The 26712-nt window shown below is 37.2% G+C and overlaps 1 protein-coding gene across 1 annotated transcript; it reads left to right on the top strand.

Annotated features, from left to right (window-relative positions):
• The first annotated feature begins 578 nt into the window (after nt 1–578).
• On the top strand, nt 579–25763 carry LOC754069 (tripartite motif-containing 13-like). Its single transcript, XM_030993766.1, has 3 exons — nt 579–1574; nt 25291–25486; nt 25699–25763. Exons 1-3 carry the CDS (start codon nt 579–581, stop codon nt 25761–25763), a joined length of 1257 nt encoding a protein of 418 aa, XP_030849626.1.
• The last annotated feature ends 949 nt before the right edge of the window (nt 25764–26712 follow it).

The raw sequence follows: 26712 nt of genomic DNA, 5'->3' as shown, positions 1-26712 counted from the left end.
GCTCGCAAAATTTGGAAGCGGGATGATAAAGGCGGCCAAGTGAATACCTCCATATATATGTGGGCAACGCCGCAACGATCGTGGAGCCCGAATTATACTTTTATTTGACAGCGAGGTAGCGTAACATATCATTTTTCGGGGGATTTGGATGACTGAAGCTTTGAATTTTGAATTTCTTAAAAGGATGATGTGACAAAAAAAATATCTGATTACAGACTGCCCCCCCCCATGACTTAGCCCACGTTTCGACACAGGCTATGGCAGCCTTCCAGTTTGAACTGACAATGGGCATTCAGCAATGGTATCGTCACTAATTGTTAACACACGTGCAAATCAATAAAAATAATGGGACAGTTTAGGTCTTGGATTTTAATTTTTTTTAGCAAGTAAAGAGATAAGAGACGTACGCGCTCAAATTCCAATAATTTGCAACAAAAAGTATAGTTTGTTTTCCTTTTTTTCATTTCAGACATATTGACGTTTCCATTTCTGCCCTTGACTTTGTGCTTGTATTAAGTAGCTGAACTTTCTTGCCTACGTTTTTTCGCTAAGTTTATGCATCTTTGACTGACTGTACTATGGCTAAAAAGATAGCACTACAGGTGCCTGAAAGTCTGGCATGTCCACTTTGTCTCGATGCCTTCAAAGCCCCGACCCTCCTCGCCTGTGGACATACATTCTGCAAGGTCTGTCTGGACAAATACGATTCACATCACCGAGGTCAAGATTTCATGGAGTGTCCGGTTTGTAAGAAACGCACCAAACTGGACAAAAATAGAGTCGCAGGACTTGCACCCAATTTCTCTGTAAAAGGCCTCGAGGAAGAATTACATGTACATCTTAAGGTCAATGGAAAATCAGAGTTATGTGCACTGCACAGTCAAGTCTACAAAGACATTCTGTGTGCGGTTTGCAAGGAATTCATCTGTCTGACTTGTTTGTTTGATAAACATCAGGGTCACATGTTTAAGAAGAAGGAAGAGTTGGAAGCAGAGTTGAAAAAGGAAAGAAAGTCTGTCATTCAAAAAAGTGAGAAGAAGAAAGCACAGATCAAAAAGTCTGTTACCAATGCTGAGCAACAAATGCGTTATATGTATTCTCATCTGGAGAATCTAGAGAGAGAAGTAGATGGATCCTTTCGTAAAAAGTCAGAGATTCTTCTAAGACACAAGGAAAGACTATCAAAACAAATCAATGACATTCGCACAAAATCTGGCAAGGTAATGACAGATTTCATTGGACGCCAGAAACATTCATTGCAGAATATGAATGTAAAGTGCACTCTTATGGAACAAGAGGGCAATGCAAGCACTAGTACTGGTAAGGTTTCAGACTCTGATGCACTAAAATTACTTTACATGGAATTCACAGGTCTGAAACAGGAATTGGAGAAAGACCTCAACGACCCGCCCATAACGCAAGAAGTAATTGAGAACACCCGATTTCGCCCATCTGATGAGAATGACCTTGACCTAGGTACTCTCAACTGGGACGCTAGCGAAAGCGAGGATGATTCTGACCAAGGTTCTCAGGAAGCTAGCGAAAGCGAGGATGATTTTCTCCAATGTCCTCCCGTAAAGCCCCGGAGATTTGCAAATCCGACTAGCTGGTCACCTAATAATTCTCGATCCACGACTACGGTTCACTTGCGAAAATTGGAGGGTGGCTCTTGGGGAGGCGCTAGCCCCCCAAATAACATATTTTACATTCCCTAAAAGTGATTTATAAATATTCGTGATATCACATGATTTTCAACAAAATTAGCGTTTCTCCATTTCTGTTGCGAACTGACACATTCCCAAATAGCCACGAAGAGTATATTTGTTGTATAGTCACTAATGTGCCTCATAGTGGCCACTAACAGTAACACTAGTAAAAAAAAAAATCCTTTCAGGAAGCTACTGCGACAAGCACTGCTGGGAAATACCATGCTACCCACCACTCGGACTGAGCATGCACAGATTTGTGCTAAAGCCTCGCTCTGCCGCTTCATCATTTTAATAATATATTTCACCCCATGCAAATTTGTGCTTTAGCGGCGAGGGAGCGGAGCGACCAAGCGGGGGTGGGGCTGGTAGGGGGCTCTGACCCCCTCCCAGAGTAGGAAGCATTTGCAATTTTAGAACCACATTAGACGAATTTTTAGGCACTTCCTGGAGTAATATGACGTAATTTTTTTTCTACCCCCTTTAAGAGTAGGGATCTTTAGCAAATTGAGAACCACATTTGGCGCATTTATGTCCACCGGCATTTCCTGAAAAAACGAGGCCTTCTGATTGGTTAGAAGTTAGAGAAAAGTGATCTGTCACGTCGTGATACGTTGTTTATGCGAGGGACGAGGGAGCAGTGGCGTAATGAGCAAAAAGCGTGGGGTCCCGGGGCAAAGCCCCGGCGGTGGGGAGTCAAGAGGCGGAGCCCCATGAAACTCAGTGGTTTTAGGCATTGAATTACGGTCAGACGAGCAACCAGGGGCTCGCATAGACAGAGCCCCCGGAAGCTCAGGGAAAATGCAATTTCAGCACATTTGTAAATCACTAGTATCGAATTTGAAAATAAACCACGTTTGAATTTTATTTTGGGAGGGGGGAGGGGGAACTTTCCGCAGACCCCCCTATCAATACGCAAGTGCGAGGGAGCATAGTGAATGAGAAGGGTGAAGGTGACCGAAGGGACTACCCCCTCACAGGTTCTTGAAGTTTTGGTTGTATTCCTTAGCAAAACTATAACTATACTGTATAAAAAATAAAAAAAAACTTTTTTTCACACTACACTTTTCTCGGTATTTATTTGTACATTTTGAAGGATGTTATGCGAGGGAGCATAGCTACCGAGTGAGAAGATTTTTGCATTTTTATTTGTCTAAACTCTGCACTGTTGGGCCCTTCAGAGCATAAAAGTGTGTTGCAGTCTTAGTCAGTATTTGCTAAACATTTTTGGGGCACTTTTTCAAATTTTGAGGGGGGGGGGAACGATCCTCCTAAACAAATTGAGGGGGGACTTGCCCCCACTTCGTCCCCCTCCGGGATCGCCCCCCCCCCATGTTTGGCGTAAACAAATGGAAATCAGAAGAATGTCTGGTTGGGTAGTTGTGAATGTGTATATTAAGAGTAAAACCGTTACAAAATGATAAAGGCAGTTCTTTGTTTTTAAGTCGGTAAATGTACACTGCAATTTGCATAAAATGAATATCAGTAACTTTCAAAGTTCTCAATTTGAAAAATAATGGGTCAGTGTAATCAAAGTACCCAGAGCCACAACAAAGTCTCATTGTAAGACATTCCTGGATCCGCCACTGATGCTAATACCCCTCGAGCTTCGGGGGCTCTGCCCCTAGACCCCACTTTGAAAAACGTTAAGCTGGGCCTTATACTATACTATACACAAGTAATTGATATGTATGTCTTAAATATTTAAGGGGTTGGCAGTAATAAGAGATGTTGTTGCTGTGTATAGAGACCCGTGTTCAGTGACTCCCATCAGTTATGAGTTGTTGAGCTTGATCACAGCGGAGGGTACTCCAGGTATAATTTATTATTTGTATGTGAATATGTTGATAAAAGACGATGGTTATATTTGTACTTTCGTTTTCATGTAAACAAAAGTATAAGTAGTTAATCATCAATTGTATAGCAATGTTGATGTAGTATTTAATTATTTTGTATAGATGCTCACTAGTAGGAGTATGAGTCATTGTTAATAGTGCATTGTTACATTATTATTTTTTCCATTGTTGATTCATTGTTTATCTTTGTAGAAGATGTAAATTGTCGTTCTGTGGTTAAATTGTGGAGAAATATGTATTAATACCCGCAGTTATACTAGAAGGGTATCCGGAATATCGACTATGTCATTTATACTAAATACACTGTATGATGTCATTTCATTATCACTTCATCAGTTGTTCAAATTCAGCAAACGTTGTAATTATTCGGTTATTTTATATGACACGACTTTAACGATTTTTATGTTTTTGTGGATGCAAAATACATTTCAGATATTGTTATTAAATATATTGTAGTTTACTATTATATAGAAGGAATTAGTACTCGCACTCGTAGGGTAATGTTGTTTTGCTACATATAATATAATTCCAGAAGAGTGACTGGATAGAACAGCAAGGTGTGAGGCTACATCTAAACACTGTTGTTCTGGTTAAACCTTAGTTGGGCGAATCAGTCAGGATTGCCCAGTTATATTAATGACTGTTTGATAGGATTTAACAGTTGGATTTATTTATTTGTGATAGAAGAGTCATGTGTTTGTATGGTTGTTTTTTAAATGTTAATACTTGTACCTGTAAATGTTTTTTTTAAAGGTGTAATTTGGTGTACGAGTCAGATAACAGATGATGTTGAACATGTATATTATAATCAATTATCATTTTGTTATGGTGCATTGTTTCCCTGCTTTGTATTTGCAGGGTTTTTTCTTTCTGTTCTCATCTATTGACATACGTCATTCATCATTGTACAAAGTATGACTCACACTACTCCTTTGTGTGTGGCTTGGTGTTCTGCGTCCTGTCAAAGCCCCCCCCCCCTCCTCTCATACGCTACACTAGACATTTGTACTCATTGATTTTGGTTAATTATAACCAGAGGATTAGACAGAAAGCTCCAAAGATAGGTGTATCAATACAATCTTGTGCACTGTATTGGATATTTATTAGGGTCGTGTTGTATATTTCTCATTATCACTGCATCCAGGAGTGTTTCGTATACCACTGAGCAACGCGGGGTATTGAGTAGGAGTTTGGTTGGGCGAGTCAGGATAGCCAAATAAACATGTGAAGCTGTATATATATTGTATTATTCATGAGATTAAAAAAAAATCTTTATATTTAATGGTAAATGCACTTCATCAGTACTATTAAAGTTGGATAAATCAAGATGCACATGTAAGAGGAGTACACAACGTATCTTGACAAGAGTTAAGAGTTGTATTTGTAAGTTGTTGTAACATCTCCTTTTTTGCATCGTTACTTGAATTCTAAATGAGATAAGGGGAGTAACATTTGAAATTGCATATTAAAGATTTACTGATGTGGAAACAGTTGATTAATATTTGTAGAGACTGATTAGTTTTGGACAAATAGTTTATTATAATTTTAAAAGGCCGAAATTCTTTATTATTATATTAATTGGTTAATGGTAAAGTTACATTCATTCTATTGGTATTTAAAACCAGACAAATGTGTTAGACTATATTTGTTTATCATTGATGTGAACAAATTGAATGTGAACATGTGAATATGATTGTTCTTTCATTTTGTTCTTTTATGCACATGTAACTTAACATCGTGAGTCCTCTTGTCTTTATGGTAGTTCTTGTCCTGACATACCCCTCTCCGTTTTTTTAATTATCAGACTACGAAACTAATATTGTACTTTACGATTGAATTGCTTGTATGCATCAATACATTATGTTCATTCAAGCATCTGGCCATTCTTCTTTTATCAAATCGAATTAAAATAAATCAGTAGTAGTGTCTTTTCTATAAAGAAAACTTTGAGCTCGGCATATGACATTAAATCTGTTCAACATCAGCTTAACGGTTAAATCCCTTTTAGGCTGAACTAAAGCGTACCATAGCGAAAGGCATGAATGTAGTTTAGTATTTACATGTTAGATGTTCACTTATTTCATGAAATACATTATATTACAAGTATATAAGTGAAATCTTCTTAAGGATGTTGATGTGTGGACCTGAATGTTTGAGAAACGCGTCATAAACATAAGCCTAAAATATCGTTTCCATTTTTCACTTCAGTTATAACTTTTGTGTCTGCCTGAGTTTTTTCGTATATTATATTGGCGAGGAATGTTTGTATCAAAGCGGAAATAAGTAATACCCGTATTTGTACATGCTTACATTGCCAATAATTTTCCATTGTAAATTTACTCGACAAACATGTTTCCGAGCTTCTAAGCACCCACGCTCCTGAACATCATCACAAAAGATTTCAAGCAAGGTACGTTTCCTTTCAGAATGTTTTTCAAATGTGTTTTCTTCTTCCTTCTGTTACCCTTGTTACAAGCACAGCCGTATGAAATATCTTACTTGTCTTTGTGTTTCTCTTATGCGGGTTATCCGCCACTTCCTCATGGAGATCTGGTAGAAGGAAGCACATTTAAGCAAAGGGGATCTGCATTAGATTGATTTTTATAACATTTTCGTCGACACAGTGCATGTTTTGCGTCTGTCAAACCGGAATCATTACATATAAACACACGCTCTTCTTATCTTGCGAGAGAGACGCTTCTAGAATAGACCTTTCATGTCACTTGTTGAAAGTTACTTTTATTTATACTGGGGAAGAATATGTGTGAATCCTTTTAGCTCGGCTTTTTTAAAATAAATATTGCTGAGGAGACGACTCGACGCTTTTTATTCCACAAATCGTTTTGCAGTTAGCAGGAACTAGGCAAATAGTGAGTATAATATGACTTTTTGACTCGTTTCCTCTAAATTAAGTTGATTCAAGCAATCACCGCTATAAAAGCTCATCGGAATAGAGTAACATACAATCCATGAATATATTGCAGAAGCCCTAATCCTTAGTAATAATCATTACAAATTTGAATAAATGTTGGACTAAATGTTATTAGTATTGTGGGAAAGATGAGAAAGTGGCCTATACCCACATAAGCATGTTTTAAGTTGCTTAAGTTTTGTACGTCTATACGTGGGCAAGGATAAGGCATTTTGGCTCTGATAACTCAATTTCATAGTCACAATTGACACAAAGCCTTACTATACAACATGTAAAAGGAGACGAAAGTCCTTAAATTCATTGACATTAACAACATGTAATAATTTTTTTAAACCTTTTTTTTGGTGGAGGAGGGGGGACGGTCAGGTAACTCTTTTTGCCCCCCCCCACATCCGGATCTGCCACTGTTACAGTATGTTTATATATTCGCAGTAGGATATGAGTGAAACCGGGTGCTATACTGAAATGCAAAATACATCTTTAAACGGCTTTTTAATTAAAAGCTAGAACATTTTAGACCAAGACATTGTAAATTTGTCATTATACCTTATTTCTTGTCTAACTTATCTTGACCTCAAATGGCTCAGATTACATCGTAATCAAACTGGAAACTCATATACTTCGATTTGGTGCTTCCCTGTGTTTATATGATGTTTATTTACAAATATATAGTCCATGTATATATAGAATTAATTTGTTATTGCTGTGTAACCGAATATAAGACCTAATAACTGGCATGGTGGATACATCCAACACCAAAGTTATGACAACACGAGCAGATTATGATATCTGAGGGTACTAGATATAAAATTTATATCATTTGATATGGCTCATATTCTGCTTGTTTTATATTTTGTGTTGATTTTTTACCTTACTTTTATGGTTCACTGAAGTAAACTTCTTTAATATTCAGTTGCCATGGGAATGGCCATTTTGTTAAAAGACCAAGGGTTCAGATGACCTATTTCTCTTCATTATATTGTGGTTGAGTTGAGTTGAGTTTATTGGTTTCACATTTCACATATATTTCACAAATATAATAGAGATAACAAAATATGCATAAAAGACATATTGTTTCATAATTCCCCCCCCCCCCCAAAAAAATGATTATAGTAATTAACAAAGTAACATGTCATCACAATTGTTTGACAACTAATATCATTTAAAGAAAAACCCAGACAAAAGTACAAACTGAAATGTGCAGGAACCTATAGAAAAGCAGAGCTTGTAAAAAATAGGTTCCTGGGAGACTTGAAAAAATGACAGGGACAGAAATTTTTTACTGTAGAGAGAAGTACACAATTAAAATTAAGACTGCAGTAATTTGACAAATAATTGTTTGGAGTTCAATAAAGTACAATACAGAAATAAGGGGGGGGGGAGAAGAAAACGAAATACACTAAAACGGTTAGCTAAGATTAATAGATAATTACCAATTGATTCACTGTGGTGTCAAAAAAGAATTACAGTATTTTCTACGATTAAAATATTGCTTGGTCTGCTACCATAGTAATGGCCTGGCAGTCACGTCTTCACCTACTTTATGGAAAACAAACAGATTACGATAGCTGACGGTCATTGTAAAATGAAATCATAATTTAGAGTTATGCAAACATATTTTTAACAATATATTTATTAGTTTCAGGTAATTTCTTTTATAGAATTGTTGTCACTGTTTCCATGGCAACAGCAATTTTTAAACATGACTGAATCATGTAATAACTTGCAATTGTAATGAAATATGAAGCTTTAAGTACAAACAAAGACATGTTTTCAATGAGTTCTTAACTTTCTAGATTTCAAATATATGACTTTTCTAACATTCTCATGTTCTTGATCCGGTTACCATGGTAATAGCCCTAGTTGTCACCCACTACTAAATTTGTGGCAAACAAGCACATTGTGATAGCAAAAGGTCCTAACAGAAATACTACATTTGAGACTGTGTCTAATGGGGTGGGGCCTTTTCATTAATTGACCTCTTGACTAATATTACTATTACCTGTGCGAATTGCCTGAATGAAACAAAAAAAAGGAACAGAATTGTTTTCCACACAAAATGCGCATCCTGTAAAAAGCACCAAATCCTTCTAGATATCATAACATTACTTCAAAAGTCATTTGGTGCTATCTAGAAGAATCTCCATTATATTATCTGATCATTTCTTTTCTGTGTGTTGCACGACAACACATATATGTTTAATCAAGAACAAGTGTTTTAATAGACAGCTTTGTAATGGTGTTTTCGAAACTTTGAAATATGATTGTATTAATGCCCCCATATTCTGAGTAAATCACATTTTTTACCCCCTCCCACGAGGATCCTTTATTAAATAATATCGTTTACATATGTTTACAATAATTGATTTATACATGCAGAATTTCAAAATGATATTCTTGGCCATTAAACATATGATAAGAACATATATATATATATATATATAACACTTTTATGTTTCATTACACCAAACATTATGTGTGTATATAATATCCAGCTTTTCAAATGTGTATCAAACAGTTTTAGAATTTCAAACTTATAATGAAAATGATATCATATCAAATATATTAAAAATCATGATTTTGGCGATCTTTCAAATATTGATCCAAAAATGTTCTTGAGGCATCTACCCAATGTTCTTTTTTAATGTTTTCGCAAGATTTTTTTAACAGGGGTGCCATGTATTACCCCCAAAATGCCGTCAAAAGTATCTTTAAAATCGTGTCTTTGCTGGTCTACTACTGGGTTTACGCACAATTAAAAAACCTATTTGCTGTGGCGTCATTTTTGAGAACGCTTTTCGTCCTTCTTGAAATGTTGAAGTATATTCTGGGTGGCCAAACGCAATCTGTCAAGGGGGTCATTTTAGATGCCGTTTTATACCCCACATTATACACTAGTATGGAAGACCATTTTGCCACAACACGCGTCTTGACGTGTTCTTTTTTTACCCAAATCTGTTTGTAATATGGAGCAATATCTAGTCATTTTGTTATAATTTGAAGTTAAAAAATAAACAAATGTTCTTGTTTTCTATACCAACCGAGACCAAATTCGTAACATCATCGGCTTAGCAGTATAAAATCGGCCCATAGGTTAGGGTATGAATATGTAAAATAGCTTGTCTATCGTAACTATTAATTTAGTGTATGAAAGACCCTTAATAGATTTCCAAACATTTATTAAAACATACCCATATGTGTATTGTTTTATACAGGAGACGGAGGAATCTAATGTGATCATTTGAAGTTTCAGCAAGGGTAGTAGTAACATATAAACCCGTGTGTTTTCAATATAAACATGATCTATATGCGTAGATATACTTTGTCTAGTTCTGATATTCTTAAACTAATGTAAAGCGGTGCACACACAAAAAAAGGAAGTTTCTGTAAAAAATTCAGGCTATTATCCATCTTTTTAACATCAGCTTAACTGTTAAAAGCTCTCTTAGATTGATTTGAATTGATTTGGTTGATTTGTTATCGTCTGATTTTCTTTTTATGTTGCAGTTTTACAAATATATAACAAACAAGGTTCAAGTAAAGCATACTATACCGATATGCATAAATCTAGTTCGGTATTCATGTTTTTGGTTTTTCACTTATTTTATGAATTACGTCATGTTATATATATATAAGTGACATCTTATTACGGTCAGGTAATGTGTCATAAAGAGAAGCCAAAATATTGTTTCCATTTTTCACTTCAGTTATATGTCTGTCTTCTCGGATATTATATTAGCGAGAAATGTTTGTATTGAAGCGGAACGAAATAATACCCATATTTGGACATGCTTAAACTTCAAATAGTTTTCTATAGTAAATTTACTCTAAAGAATCTATTCGACAAACAAGTTTTTGAGCTTCTAATCATCCACGCACCTCAGGTTACAATCGGGGTACATAGTCTGATTTTTCTATGTAAAACCGACCGGCGTGAACTTCATTACAAACGATTTTAAGCAAGGTGCGTCTCCTTTCAGAACGTCTCTTTCGAATTTGTTCTTCTCTCTTCTGTAACTCTTGTTACAAGCCCAGACGTATGAGTCATCATAGTCAGTAGGGACTTTTAGATTCGCAGACAATGGGGATTGCTACGATCGACGTCCTTTTAATGCACTGCCTTGAATGGATGTCACACGTATCAGTCCACGCAAATCTAAAAGTCCCTATTAACAATACAGTGACATCATATCATAAAGAGTGTGTCAGTCCGTATATTATGGTATGACTGACGGGGATCGGAAATCGGAAATCGATGTGTGTAATTTCCAGACAAAGTCAATCTTGTCTTTTTCTCTTTCTCGCTGTCTTAAAAAACTCCAGGGTCCATGAGTAAACCCATATCGTTTAAAAGGTATGAAATAAAAAGAGAAACAAAAAGCACTAAACACACAATCAGTTCCATAGGATAATGATTTAATTTAGAGGGGAAAATCGTTAAGGTGCGAGCAAGGTTACTTGTATAACCGTCAAATCTCGGGTGATGATTTGGTCTTCAATTTAACTAACATATAGAGTGTCCTTCATGACATAAATTTTTAGTGGCTATGATAATTTTAAAAAATATCAATATAATCCCTCTAACATGTCAACATGGTCAATCAGATCATGCCGTTGATACCAATGATCTACTGTAAGCACAATATTAAGTTGATGCACCCTCCCGCTACAAGTCAAGAAAGTAATTGCCTACAATGTTATTGACAGACTAAAATATAATAATTAGTCCTGCACGAATTTTCATCTTAAAAAGAATGCCAAAAGACGTCTGAATTTGCCGATCGTTTGCTAGTGTGTTTGGAAAAGCTAACATGACAAATTTCCTGCATAATCTACACACGCACCCACCCACACTTTTTTCCTTTTTGATTTACTTTATTTTTAAATTTTAGTTGTATTCAATCTTAGAATAGTGCCAATATTTCTTCAACATATAATTTGTTTTCATCATAATAACATAATTCGATTAACTTACACAAAAACCTAGCCCCGAAGAATAAGTGTAGGTATTCTGAGAATTCAAAATCCTTTCCTCACATGGAAAGCTGTAAACGGATTGGCAACAAACTATTTACAAAACCTTGTTATGCCTTATACACCAGCTCGTAGTCTAAGATCATCACACCAGCGTCTTCTTAAGATCCCAAGGGCACGAGTAGCCTGTGGTGAACGGGCTTTTCATCTGCAGCACCTTGTCTTTGGAATAATTTACCATTTAATTTGAGAATTATATCTTCCGTAGAGACTTTTAAATCCAAGCTGAAATCTTATCCTTTTTTAACAATACCTGTACTTGGCACTATGACACTCATCCGAACTTTCTCGTCCAAACTTTCTCATTCTTTCTACTTTTCTTGTGCGCCTCAGAATAGCATTGTCTAGATCGACGGCGCTATACAAATGCCTATTATTATTATTATTATACCCACATTAGCATCTTTTCAGTTTCTTAAGTCTATATACGTTCAAGTTCAAGTTCAAGTTCAAGTTGTATTTCCCTTTTTAACAAGAATAAACAAATTATGTATAATAAATAAATTACAAACTACATTTTACAAAGTATACATAAGTAATTATACAGGACAGTGTAATTGTGATTTTTCTTTGCATAACAAAGTACGTTATTAAAGATATGTTAAATATAAAATTCTTAATTGAGTTACAAGGAATTATAAGGTAATTATATCATACAATCTAAATCAACAAGAAAAATCAAAATGTTGCTGTATATGCCAAGTGAAAGTGGAGGGATCCACTAAAAAGCTTACCTAAGCAAGAATAAGGCATTTTGGCTCTGGTAACGTATGGGACATCATCTTATTTGAAGCGGTTCTCCCAAAATCCATGGTAGGGTAGTGTACTTTGCATTAAATGAACCTTAAAGCTTATCTGTACTAGTTTATAGGAGAGATTACACCACCCTGCAAGGTCACTGGACATGTGGTTATCTCATCAACTCAGCTCTTAAATAATATAATAAAAAGAGGATCATGGGGGACCAATGGTCACCGATTAGGCATTGTTTTCTATATAGAGGGAACAAGTAGCTACAAGTAGGACAATGTGGCTTTAAAAGGGCCTTTCCATTGAAGATTTGTTGTTTTTGATGATCAGGATGATGATTCGTGATCTCATGTCGTTAGAGAACATTGGAGCAATGTTGGGCAATTTGCATAAACTTTTGAGCTCAATCTTCGATGATGATGCATGATAGGTGTATTCCCAGCTTCTGAAGGGAGTAGGATTCACTTCGAAAGTTTATTTTCTAAATGAATGTAATGTTTAGGTACTAAAGATCGGAATAGTTATCATGGAATATTAATATAGTATAGGATTTCCCGGCCAAATTCGCGAGTTTGTCATTAAAATTAATTTGTCTTTCGTTCAAATTCGACGGTTTTAGTGCTGTCGGGTATATCTCGGGTTTATGTTCCTTTTTGTAGATTTCAAATCTATGAAGTTTTCGTAAGAATCTATGTATGTTTCATTCAAATTAATGAAAAAAGTGCTTCTTTCGCTAATAGGTCATTCGATTTGGCACAACACGATTTTCTGACATCGCGACGGTGTACTGCTAGTATTCTAAATCATGTGTTGCATTCAAATTAGCACTTTGTGCACTTAAATTGATGGTCAATATATATTTCTCGTTTCTTACACACTTTTTATAGCTCTTTTTGCAATGACGACCTTCGTCATTGCCTTGTTTTCGTTCACATTCTGCCCCATTAATATACTTATCCTTATCCTTATCGTCCGGAAATCCCATTCGTTTTGCACGTAGTGTTTGTTATTCCTAGTTAGGTACTTTCCTCAGGTCCTTTTCCTTTCAAATTTCGTAGGCGTCATCTCTGATATCTCATTAAGGTCACCTAATTTTTCGATTTTCAAAATCAGTCATGTATAACAATCCAGGTGCCATTTTGTCCGTTTCTGGTCCATTTTAAGGCCTTTCTTCATTCCTTCCTATCTCCACTATCCTAGATCCTACAAACTTCTAACAAATTCCTTTAGATAGTCTAAGACATGTTCTTTCCTCTGCGACGCATAACTTGACCTTCAAAATGCCATCTTCATAGTCAAAATTCAAATCTGAAACCGACTCCGTCAACAATCTCTCAAATTCTTGAAAAATAGACCCCTACAAATCTAAAAATTGCAATAACTTTCTTTATTCCGTTTATTCCAATTCCGTTCCGTCTCATCTTCTCGCAGTATTTTTATTTCATAATTGCACATAGCCATGACAATTTTTACGCTCCAATGGCTATGCAAAAGATAAATAGCGCCCTCTAAAGTTCTGGGAATTGGCTTTCTTTCTGTGGCCGTATCTCCATCATGGCTTGGCAGACCCGTACCTTTTTTTGGATTTAGATACTTGAACATATGCCCTTTCCAGCTATACACAAAATTATATAACCTAACACTAACCGACTTTGCGAAAAATGCCCTCCAAATTCGCCATTTTCAAGAAAATTGAAAAATAACTTCAACTTGCTCTAAATTGGCGATCGTTATACCTAAATCATTGAAACTTGGCAGACATATGTATCCATATACGTGACAACTGTCTGCCAAGTTAAGTAAAATTCGAATGTGTCAGCGCAAAGTTATCGCCCAAAATGATGAATTTACTATGCATTACGTAATAGCGCGTTTAATGCGTGCAATACATTGCGCGAAGATAACAATGGTGTCAAACTGACCGCAATAAAGTGCCCTTTCGAATGATACCAAGTATAGTATATGTTCACTCAGAAAATTGGGAATAAATCGCATTTAAACAAAGGTCACTACACGAATTCCGCCGAGTTTCCGCCCGAATCTAACACGTATCGGTTTTGACGTCATTTTTTCAGACTGCTTTTTTGCCCCTTAAACGTCTTTTTTTTTCCTTGAAAATTATCAGTGACATGCCGAGTTGCAATACGCAGGGCACCTCATGGCCAGACTTTTGAAATTGGTCAATGGGGCCATTTAAGACGCCATTTTGTCCTATAAATCTATTTTGCATCACGTGTTTCGATAGGATTATCATAGAGAAAAAAAAGAGTTGTTTACAATAACAACCATGAAATCCCCTATCTAATGATACCAAATACGGCCCATAAAGAGACATAAAGAGAGAGAGAGAGAAAAAACAATTTAACTCCGGTCATAATACAGATCCTGTACGTTTTCCACCCATGCATTACACGAATTGTCTATGGGGCATATCGGGTTCACGCTTTTGGCCCCCAGAACGATCTTGATTGCAATGACGAACATGCACCAAATCCCATTGGTTTTTGCACGCAGTGCTTGCGAGCCCTTTCTAGGTTCTTTCCCCTATCCCAATTTCTTTCAAACTTCGTAGGCATAGTCACTACCATCCCATCAAGGTCACTGTTGAGACCTTTCTTTCGCCCTACCTATCTCCAATATTACAGAAGCTACATACTTCGTACAAATTGCTCTGGATAGTCCGAGAGAAGCTCTTTCGTTTGACACGTAGAAACATGGCGTCATTGCACGCACATCGTTGTGACACGATTGCATTTCTAGTTTCAAGATATTTTTGTTCATGTGTATTTCATCATATTTTATTTTTATGGCATGTATACACTTATACTTATTATATTTGTCTGATATTCATCGGCATTTAAGTTTGATTGTTAAGAAGAAAAAACGACATACATCTACGGACTTGATGCTCTCAATATTTTTGTAAAAATTCATGTAAGGAAGTTGTTTGTTTTTTGTGTTTCATCATAAATTCATCACAATTTCCTTATGGAGGAAGGATACACTATTGTGACTCGGGTAGGTATTTTTGTATCCCCACTTCTCCGGGGTATATGAACGTGTCCTTGCAGAAATGCCATATCCCTTGATTTCGCCCCTTCTTTACCTAATGACTGACTACACCTATATGCATTGTCCTCAAAATTAATAAATGGAATAACAGAAAAGACCCTAATGGCAAATCATGCATTTAATTGCATAATTTTTTTCTGTAAACGTGTGTTGCATTTCTTCTCCCTAACATTCCCAACTTAAATAAACATAATTCGAATACGAATGACAGGTGTTAATTTGAATGATAAAAATGACGCCTCGACAAGTGACGATTAATTTTAATGCTGATGAGCAGTTTCTAAATTAAATGACAGATCTATGAAACCCTTTGACCAAGATCCTAATTTACATATGAAAAACTTTCGTTCATCTGCTCCGCACGCACCGCACCGTGAGCTACAACACGTGAAATTCCTTACCATTTCATGCATTACCTACGCTAAATCACAGCAACAGCCTAACTGAATCCACTTTTAATACCGTCTTGGCCGGTGTTTTAAAATTCAATATATTCTCTTTAAGATGATATAAATTTGAAATAATTTCATTGATGGGAAAAGGTTGCACTTTTTGCTTAAAAATGTTCCAAAAAACCCTTTCACGACACTTTCTCTATGGAGGTCAACCGATTTTCGCCCCAAATTCGTCAACTCTCCATACTAATCTTGGCTGTAGAACTGATTCAATGGCCGAATTGTACCGTATCGCATATCAAATTAAGGCAGAGTGTTCAACGATTTCATTCATGTATCATTTATTTTGATTGGATAAGAGGAAAAGGTTGCACTTTTGCATCCAATGATTTGCTGTCTCTCATGTATGCTCCTTTTTGCGCAAGAGCATGAAATATGCCACACTACACGAGTTCCATAGACGTACACATTATCGTGCGAACTCATGCGTTGCATGTGAATTGAAACAGCACGTCTCCTCTCGGAATGTTCTCCGAACCTGTCCATTTTGTGTAGTTATTTCTATCAATATGTGAGTTTCAACCTAAAATGTGGAAAGAAGAAGACATGTAGACTGTAGTGATGATAATTAAATGGTGATACATCATGGATTTCTTGTATAATTTGCCAGTGACCAAGAAGAAACACAAAGGATTTTGTAAAATTGTTCGTCGTAAACCTCAGACCCTGAGAGAGGAATATTCTATTTGATTGTGGGGTTAGATATATAATTAGTGAACTCTTTGATATTGAATTATCGATATGAATTCAATCTTCAACATTTTTAAAGTCTTGTTATTTTTTTGTGTCGTCTTAGAGTTTCATTAAAATACATAAACATGCAAATGAAATCATCCTTGTTTTATGTTTATGTTATAAACAAGACCTATTCTCCCTATTTTGTCATAATGGACGCACCCAGTGAACGATCGCCTCTCTGTGTTACGCGCCAGTGCACAATGCGGTACTTGGTGCGAAGCTCTGTGCAGAGTTGAGCAATCCATTTTATGAAAGAATTCGCCCAAAACTTTTCCATGTGATACCAAAACGGGAAAATTTAATGATAATTGGCATGGCAAAGCCGATCTGCGCTAACTTAAATGCAAATTAAATGGATTCGAATGACAAACTCGCGAATTTGGCCGGGAAATCCTATATTAATGACTGCCTTGAGAGAAATAGTTGTTTTTATACGCTCAAGGCGTCAGTCATTAATACTTTTATATGCCGAAAAAAAAGTCAACTTATGACACCACCTTGGCCTTTATCTAGTTTATCTGCACGGTTGTTTTTGTATGAGTGTATCTTTGAGAGTAGACTAAAAACTAAAAAATAAAAAATAAAAAACCTTTTGTCGAAGATGGGATTCGATCTCTTACGCACCAACGATGATGTGAGTAAAATCACCGCCGTAGACCGCTCGGCCATCGCGCACTGTTAACAATTTTATCATTTTTCTCTAACGTATACATTAAAATGGATTGAAAACGGCTTCGCGTGCTGGAAACTTCGCGGCAGCTCCATTAAACGGGCCCTTCCTTTACTTTTGCAATGCATTGGCACGAACTTAGATCACGATCTATCGGCAGATGTTGTTTTTGGAAGTTTATTTTCGTCTTCATGTCAACAATGCAAGATAAAATTGTCGGCAAGATCGATCGAGATTCAATTGTATTGAAATTACCGACCAATTCATCGCACACGTACGGTATCCACGATCGCTCAGACCATTTTTTAACATGTCAACCTATGGGTATTTCACCAAGACTGAACTCTTTTCCCGGTAACCATGGTTACTGGGATTTTAGAACTATTTTTGTGAACTATTACGTGGGTTTGGAATTTTACCGGGAATTTTACAGGAATAGTTAAAGTTTATGAATGCAATTTCGACCAATCAGATGGCTGGATTTCTTAAGTGAGGTATATACAAATTTTTACTTTATGTGATGATTGAATGGTTTTCTCAGGTTAGTCACGTTCAAATTATCATAATATACAGGATAAACCGAGCAAATTATTTTGTTTGTCTCTTTTCCCCTGTTCGAACTCTATAAATTGATTTTTGATAACAAATGTATATCATTTGATTTGGCTCATATTCTGCTTCTTTAATATTTCGTGTTGATTATTTACCTTACTATTTCTGTTCACTGAAGTACACTTCTTTAATATTAAGTTTCCATGGTAACGGCTATTTTTTATTAAAGACTGTGGATTCAAATGACCTATGTCTCGTTATTATATTCAAAAGGTCAGCTAAAATTATTAAATGAGCAATTATATTATTTTCTACACTTTCAATATTTCTTGATATGTTTCCATGGTAACGGCCTAGCAGTCACGTCCTTACCTACTTTATGGCAAACAGATTACGATAGCTTAGGGTCCTAGGAATATAAAATTATTATTTAGAATTATGCAAACATTTATTTAACAGTATATTTATTAGTTTCATGTATTTTTTGTATACACATTTTTTTTTCTTCTCACTGTGTCCATAGCAACATCAATTTTTAGACATAACTGAAACATGTAATAACTTTCAGTTGTAATCAAATGAGAAGCTTTAAAAACAAAAACAGGCATGTTTTCACTGAGTTTTTAAATTTCTAGATCACAATTATATGACTTTTTCTAAAATTCTTATGTTCTTGATCCGTTACAATTGTAATAGCCTTAGTTGTCACACCCACCACCAAATTTAGGGCAAAACAAGTACAAGCTCTATCATAGTAACGTGCAGAATCGGGCAGCCAAATCTGTTATCAACTTAAAGCTTAGACATCAAAGAAAATGTTGGTAATAAAATAAATGCGGAAATCCCTGGAAATCCAAACATTTCATCTGGATTTATAAAACACATGGATAGTTAGTTCATTTTCAGTAAATTACCCTATCATATATTATGAAGATTGTGTTTCTATCCATTAATGCGGTGAAATTAAGTATCAGGAGTGAGAAATAATGAGAAATTTCATATCAATAATTTAAAAACTTAATGTTAAATTGAAAGATTTATAGAATTTTGCACTAAAACTGAATATGTAAGATTTTGTCGTTTAAAGGAGTAAATTTATACCCTCGTTGTGCATACCGGAATAAAATATTTTACTGAGGTCTTATTCAATGTATCATCTTTCAACTGAGCAAGAAAAAAAAAAAAAATATGAAAGAGAAATTGAAAGAAAGAGAGAAAGAAAGAAAAGTGACCTGTCAATGTCACAAAATAACGAGGTATCAAAACATACTAATCTGACCGTGATTAAGAGCCTAACCCCCTGAGCTTCCGGGGGCAGCCTAGGGCCCTAAGGCGGGCCCCTGGATGATCAAGTGACGGTAACTTAATGCTTAATAGCCTTGAGCTTCTGGGGGCTCCTCCCCCTGGACCCCACGCGAATTAGTGTCCTGCCTGTTACAAAAATAAGGTGTACCAAAAAATGCTCATCTGACCGTAATTAAACGCCTAAAACCCCTGAGCTTTCTGGGGCTCTGCCCACTGGACCCAACCAAGGGCATTAAGGCGGGCCCCTGGATACTCATCTTTCCGCAATTCAATTCCAAAAAGCCTTGAGCTTCCGGGGGCATCCCTAGAACCCACCAGGGGGCCTAAGACGGCCCCTGAATGCTTTTCTGACCGTTACAAAATTCCTAAAACCCCTAAGCTTCTTGGAGCTGATCTCCCTGGACTCCAAACAAATTAGTTTCCTGCCAATGTCACAAATAAAGTATCAAAATATGCTCATCTGACCGTAATTAAACGCCTAGAACCCCTGATCTTCCGAAGGCTCTGCCCCCTGGACCCCACGCCGATTAGTGACCTGCCAGTCTCATGAATAAGGTTTAGGGAATTAATCACCTAAAAATAAAAGAAATAGAAAATGCTTTCTTTCCTACCTTGTCTCGTAGATACACCTGTTGTAATGCTGACACTTGGGACATATATTATCTCACAAGTAGTAATTCAAAAATTGCACAGCACCCGTAGAAAGAATATGTAAGACCATGTACAAAGTAATGACGCTTCTTCTTCTGACCCCATGCGTGTTACCAAAATGTCCTTTTCGTAACAAAAGAAAAAGGTCGACCCGTATTGACTTTACACACCGGACTTTTGCTGAGAAGGGGGGGGGGGGGGGGGGGGTCGCTTGGAACACGCATATGCGTACCCGAAATAACACTGAGTGGGGGTCGCCGGTCGGTCGCCGGTCGATTTTAGGTCAAAAATTTGGCGAAATCGGGGAGCTTCTCCGGGCGGCGTCCCGGCAGTGACCGACCGATGACCGACCGATTCCCGAGCGGTCTTCCACGGGCCACCGACTGATTTTAAAGGTAATACAAAGTTTTGGTATGGGGTCATGAATTTGGTTCAAATGAACATATTGGAAGCATATACGATCCGACAATATTCAGTGATCGTCGTCGCGGTTGAAATCGAGTCTAAAGTTATGAAATTGAAAATAATAACTCTTTATGTTGTATAGCCCCCTCTCAAGGTCAAGATATCAATTAAGCTATACAAAAATGTTTCTCGACTAAAATCGACCGATAAGCTATTCCCATTTGGAAATTATATATCACAACTACATATTCTGAGATTTTCACGGTCGCATCTAACATTAAACGGCCGTAGGCGCTATTTGAAATTTATCAAAATTTACCGGGAGCACCGGTAAATTTTTATATTCAATTTTTCTCGAGAGCAGAAGTGTTTTAGGGGCTAAATTTTCTAGTGCTTATAATACATCCACAGGGGCATCCAAATATATCAAAATCGTAAAGAATCACTATCCATTCATTTTTCAAAATTGCCCAAAACTTTGTATTACCTTTAAGAAAATTACCCGGCGGCCGGCCGGTGAACGGCGGGGCACCAACATACGCTCGGTGCCCGGGAGATCGCCGCCTGGGTAGCGATCTAATCGAGCGTTCGCTGTCGAGCGATTTAGGTCAAAAATCGAAGCCGCTAGGTCAAAGGCTGCCAATTGAAATTGGACTCGCCGCCCAGTGACCGACTGATCTCCCAGCGGCGACCGGGTGGCGCCTGGGCGGCGACGACGCGACAGGCTTTTACCTAGCGGCTTCGATTTTTAACCTAAATCGCTCGACGGCGAACGCTCGTTTAGGTCGTCGGTGCCCGGGCTAATACATTCGCAGCAAAGTTGTAAAGCAGACGAGTTTGGTGATATGAAATGTATTATTACTAATTCGCACGTTTTCGCACACGCCCATGCACTTATAAAACAATTAGAAGGCCATGATCTTTATAAGCCCTGTGCGTTGTAACTTTGTTATATTATGAGGAAATTGGGGGAAACGGGATTTTAAATCACAACCAATTCAAATATAACCTCTATCAGGTAATATCAACATGTTTATAAAAAAAAAATTAAAAAAAAAACAGTACAGGGAAGAACAATTTCCGATTATAGACCAGAACTGCACATCGATTTTTCATGATTTAAGCGACTTATTATCTTCTGCGCATGTACATAACATGTGTAAAATCATTATCGAAAATTTCCGAAATTTGTATATAGGTAGGAAGGTAGTCCAAAGGTTTATCTCCCTAAAATTGTGTTATATGTTTGCGCATTTATTGGACGATGGTTTGAAGTTGTCAATTCATCACCACTTTTCACCTCAATTACGGGCCGACAACGCAAAAGCCGCCGTGCTCGCTGGCATGGGCTGTAGGTGGAACGGGAGGATTTAGAGCCACTAGGGAGCTGTATGGTCTCGGAGAGGGATTAAGGGGATTACGGTAGGGGGGGGGGCAAAAGACGCCTGGTGCCACGGATGGCTTCAAAGGGGCCTCTTGGACGGGATCTCCATTCATTACAGCTTCCTGTTTAAACAAAGACGCCTTTTCAACGCCTAGAGCGCACCCGTTCGCGTTCTTATGTATATCATGTTGCTATTGTATTACTCATTTCGGATATAGTATCAACAAAATAATATCGCTAGTGACGTTCGTTTGTCTCGCAATATCCGTTATTGTTGTGAATATTGATCGAATTTGACTGCCAGTCCACCCGTGAAGTATACAATACGCTTGCTTACAATCAACGCTCAAAATACACGGGGGCGGTGGGCGATTCGCCCCCGTGAGCTCCATAATCGCCCCCGTCAGGTTGCTCACGGGGGCGATTGCGAAATTGAAAATCGCCCCCGTGGAAATATAAAATAAAGATTATCTTTTCTGATATAACTTTAACACAATATTGAGTATCAATACTGAAACAAACAAACCTGAAACAAATGAAATGGAACTTAGATGGCGCTATCTCTCCCATCTCTATGAGTATTACCGATACAGAAAAAACGGAAGCTCGCACTATATTGTGCGGCCGTCAGCAGTGGCTATACTGCGCCGGTAGTACAGGTTTGCACGCTGACGCCCAATATCTGCTGGAGCTGGAGACGATCACGCAAAGACTGAAATATGCAGACGTATTTCGTTGTGAAAAGTGTGAATCCTCTGAAATCTGGTGACTCTAAAAGACCAGCAAATTATGTACCTCGACCAGTAAATCAATATCGAGAAGAAGAACAAGACCAAAGATGTTGCAGGGGCGGATCAAGGCGGTAAACCCTCCTACCCCCCCCCTCCCCCTTGGGCTGCCAAGTGAAAATGTGATGTGCATAGAAAAATGCCATCATTGTGTCCAGACCTACACAGTATAGATGTCATTAGATGCCAGGAAAGCATCACTTACGGGGGTTCAAAATTGCACCAAAAAAAAGCTCCGCACGTTAGTAGATGCCAGGAAAATATCACTTACGGGGGTCCAAAAATGCACCAAAAAATCGCCTCACCGCTTCGCGGCGCGTAGACTAAGTTCCGCATGTTAGTAGATGTCAGGAAAACGTCACTGTCTTACGGGGGTTCAAAATAGCAACAACAAAAATCGCCTCGCCGCCACGCGGCTCGTGGACGATGAATGATAATGATAAAAAAACAAGGAATTTAGGAATTTCATGGGTACCAATTCAATGGAAATTTGTATTAAAATAAGAGCCCCGTCAGTACTAAAAGAGCCCCCGTGAGAAGGCTCACGGGGGCTCTTTTTTTAGGGGGGGGGGAAGAGCCCCCGTGGACAAAAAATTAATTTGAGCCCTGCTTACAATATCACCTGACGATGTGTAGCAGCGATCAAAAATCCCATGTTGACCATACATTGCGAGACAACCGAATGTCACTAGCGATATTATTTTTGATATAATCATGTTGTTAAGATATTAGATTTGAATTTAAGATTTCTTCGTATACTGCTATACCACATTGTTCATACTGTGATGACGATTTATTGTTTGACTAGACTCATATATTTCTTTAAGGATTGAAAGATGATGGGCATAAAGATTTAAAGATCATCTCCATATTATGGTACATTGAGATTTAGTTAATAAAACACAAATCAAAACCAAACTCTTGATAAGTTGTTCTGGAAAACAATGTGCTGTTTAATGTATAAATGTGTAAATAGAATTTTAATATTTCCAAAACGAATAACTCGCAACACAGATGAGAAGATGTTGCGATTGCCAAAATGTAAAACAGAATTTTACAGGAAGTCATTCATTTATTCAGGGAGTAAAATTTGGAATGAACTTCCACTTGAACTTAAAGAAGCACAGAGCCTAGCAGTCTTTAAGAGAGCTCTAAAAGAAAATCTCACATGATACGGTGTTCGTCTGCATAGTTGATTTTTATCATTATCTATAATGATTCAGTTTGCATCATGTTACTTGACTCCATTTTACAATGCTTACAATTATCATTAATTAACTGTTGTTTTTTTTCTGCAATATTATATTCAGTTAATATATTCCTATTATTTGGTTTAATTTATTTTCATAGTTGCTTTAATTATTATCTATTCAGTTTTTGTCATGTTACTTGACTCCATTATCATACAATGCTTACGACTATCATTAATGAACTGTTGTTCTTTTGTGTAATATTACATTCAGTTAATGTATTCCCATTTTTTTGTTTAACTTATTTTCATAGTTGATTTTATCATTATCTATTATGATTCAGTAGTTTTGTCACGTTGTTTGACTCCATTACCATACAATGCTTACAATTATCATCAATGAACAGTTGTTCTTTTGTGTAATATTATATTCAGTTAACGTATTTCCATGTTTTTGTTCAACTTATTTTCAAAGTTGATTTTATCATTATCTATTATTATTATTATTATTTTATTTGGCAGAAAACACATGATATCAAAATACAGAGTTGAAATAAACAATTAATAGCAAATCACACACAAAAAAGGAACACTGGGTGCACCTGGCTGTGCTGCCAGGCAATGGGCAAAGTTAACCAAATAACTATAGTCCGCAGACCGCCCTCACCTATATCCCAACCAGATGCAACCAGCGTTGCTGATTTATGTGACAAGGACAATATAAGAGATACATGTACCACATTCAAATAATTAAAATGCATCAAGACAAAAACTTCAAATTTCCCCAGGGTTCCATCACACGCCAGAGACTCATGACCATACCAGCAGAAAAAAGTGGCACAATATGAATTATAAGGGGAAATTTTGTATCCGGAGTGTGATGCAACCCTAGAAAATCATATGGACCTATACATACATTAAACATAATACATATATTAAAAAACATGCAAAATGTGGCATTACAACAGTGATAATATTGCACAAATAAAGAAAATGCATATACGTGTAATTAAAGGAAAATTGCATGAAAGTTGGAAGAATCAACTCAGTCGAGGTTAAAATCACTGAATAGTGAATATACATGTAGAACCATAAGCTGATAAAGGTCATCCAATAATCTATTTACCAAGTGAATAGTAAATTATTAAGTTCAGTTGAAATCTATGGAAAATAAGTATTAACAATTTATGAGTAAAAACTGCTGTGGCATGTTGGCAGGCCAGCTTATTAAAATATACATGTATTATTACAAAACATGCTGAGCTAAATATCTGAGATTTCATAATAGTATTGGAAATTTAAGTAATGATTCAACTGAGAGTGAACATTCAAATTTAATGGTGCCTTTATAATAACATTTTACTTTCCCCCTACAGAAATATTAATGTGTATAAAAATATAGATAAATACCATTAACTGGAATCAATAAATAATTAAAATTCAGATAAATTGCATAAATATATTAACCAACATTGTCATATCAAACTCAAGGTGCATCGGCAAGATGGGATTTTAAGTGACTGCACCATGTGGAAAAAACACAGTAAGTTCCTGAGTTCAGAAGGTAGAGTGTCCCACAGCCTGGGGAACTCATGTATTGCACTGAAATGCAGTCCATCTTTGCGTGCAAAGAGATGCCTGAACTTCAGGTCTTCTAAATGACGTGGGTTCACTACAATGAGAGAGTTCACAACAGGGCATTGAATGTGTTTGAACAGACACTTAGTAATGGAGGCCATTGTACAGTAAGTCCTTCTCAACTTGAGAGAATTCCAATTAAGCACTTGTAGGCGTTCCTGATAGGGCATTTGGCCTCACCGTTGCTTCAAGGCAAGACGTGTTGCCCTGCGCTGTATTGACTCAAGTCTGTTGATCGATCCTACTTTGTGTGGTGTCCAGACAGGAAGACCATATTCCAGGATTGGGAGGACCAGACTCTTGTACAAGCTGAACACAGCCACTGATGAAAGATCCATGGCTAGGCTAGTTATCAGTCCAAGTAAGCGATTTGCTCGAGAGACGACATACCCAACATGGCTATCCCAAGACATGCGATTGTTTATGATGCCACCCAAGTACTTGGTTTCAGTAACCTCCTCCAGTTGTATATCATTCAGATAGTACTGCGGTTGGCCCGGTTGCCTTTTCCAGGATATTCTCATGACTTTGGTTTTGGAGGTATTCAGACTCATTTTGTTTCTGTCACACCAGTCCGCAAGAGCATTGACATCATCTTGAAGCGCTTGCTGATCTATGGGGTCATGGATAGGTCGTGAAATAACAGTGTCATCTGCAAACAATGCACATCTCGATAAAACAACCTCAGGGAAGTCATTAATGAATAGGTTAAACAGGCATGGTCCTAGGACACTCCCTTGTGGAATACCCGAGGTAGGTGTTGACCACTCAGAGTAATGTCCTTTGTGTTGGACAGATAGAAATGCACGGATCCAGAACCAGATATCGCTTGAGATGTTGTAGTGAGAAAGCTTCTGCAGAAGGACATCATGAGGCATACGATCAAAAGCTTTCGCGAAGTCGAAGAATATCGCGTCAATAGAAGGGGGTCTACGCTTGTCCAGGTCCTGGAGCCAGGAGTGTGTCAAAGTCATTAGCTGGGTAACACATGACTTATGATGAACAAAACCATGTTGGAATGGAGTGAGGAGGCAATTTGATTCCAGTTTTTGTCACGTTGCTTGACTCCATTACCATACAATGCCTGCCTACAATTACCATTAATTTACTGTTTTTCTTTTGTGTAATCTTATACTCAGTTAATGTATTCCCATGTTTTTGTTTAACTTATTTTGTAGTTGATTTTTATTATTATCTAAACCATGCATACATTGGGCCGTATGCATAAAAAGTAGCAATTGCTTGCAAGCAATCGCTTCAAGCACAAGCAATTGCTTGTCAAGCAAAAGATCAAGCTCAAGCAATTGCTTAAATCCGTATGCATAACATTTTGCTTGTGCTCAAACCTTTTGCTTGCCTCCAGCAAGCAATTGCTTACGATCTCAACAATAGCGACGTCACGCCGGTGCGAACATCATTCATGGGAGAACAAAGGCGGGTTTCGCATCCTAGTAGTGTATTCAAATGTCATGCGTGTGGGGTAGCCTTTCCTGACATGGCAGTATAACATTTTAGGATGACATATTTCAGAACTAAATGAAAAAAAAACACCGATACATGCACACACAAGCGCACACCCAAATACAC

The sequence above is a fragment of the Strongylocentrotus purpuratus genome, unplaced genomic scaffold (genome assembly GCF_000002235.5).
Source record: "Strongylocentrotus purpuratus isolate Spur 01 unplaced genomic scaffold, Spur_5.0 spur5_scaffold_20, whole genome shotgun sequence".
In the NCBI taxonomy this organism is placed as follows: domain Eukaryota; kingdom Metazoa; phylum Echinodermata; class Echinoidea; order Camarodonta; family Strongylocentrotidae; genus Strongylocentrotus; species Strongylocentrotus purpuratus.
This window is presented reverse-complemented; position numbering and strand designations above follow the sequence as displayed.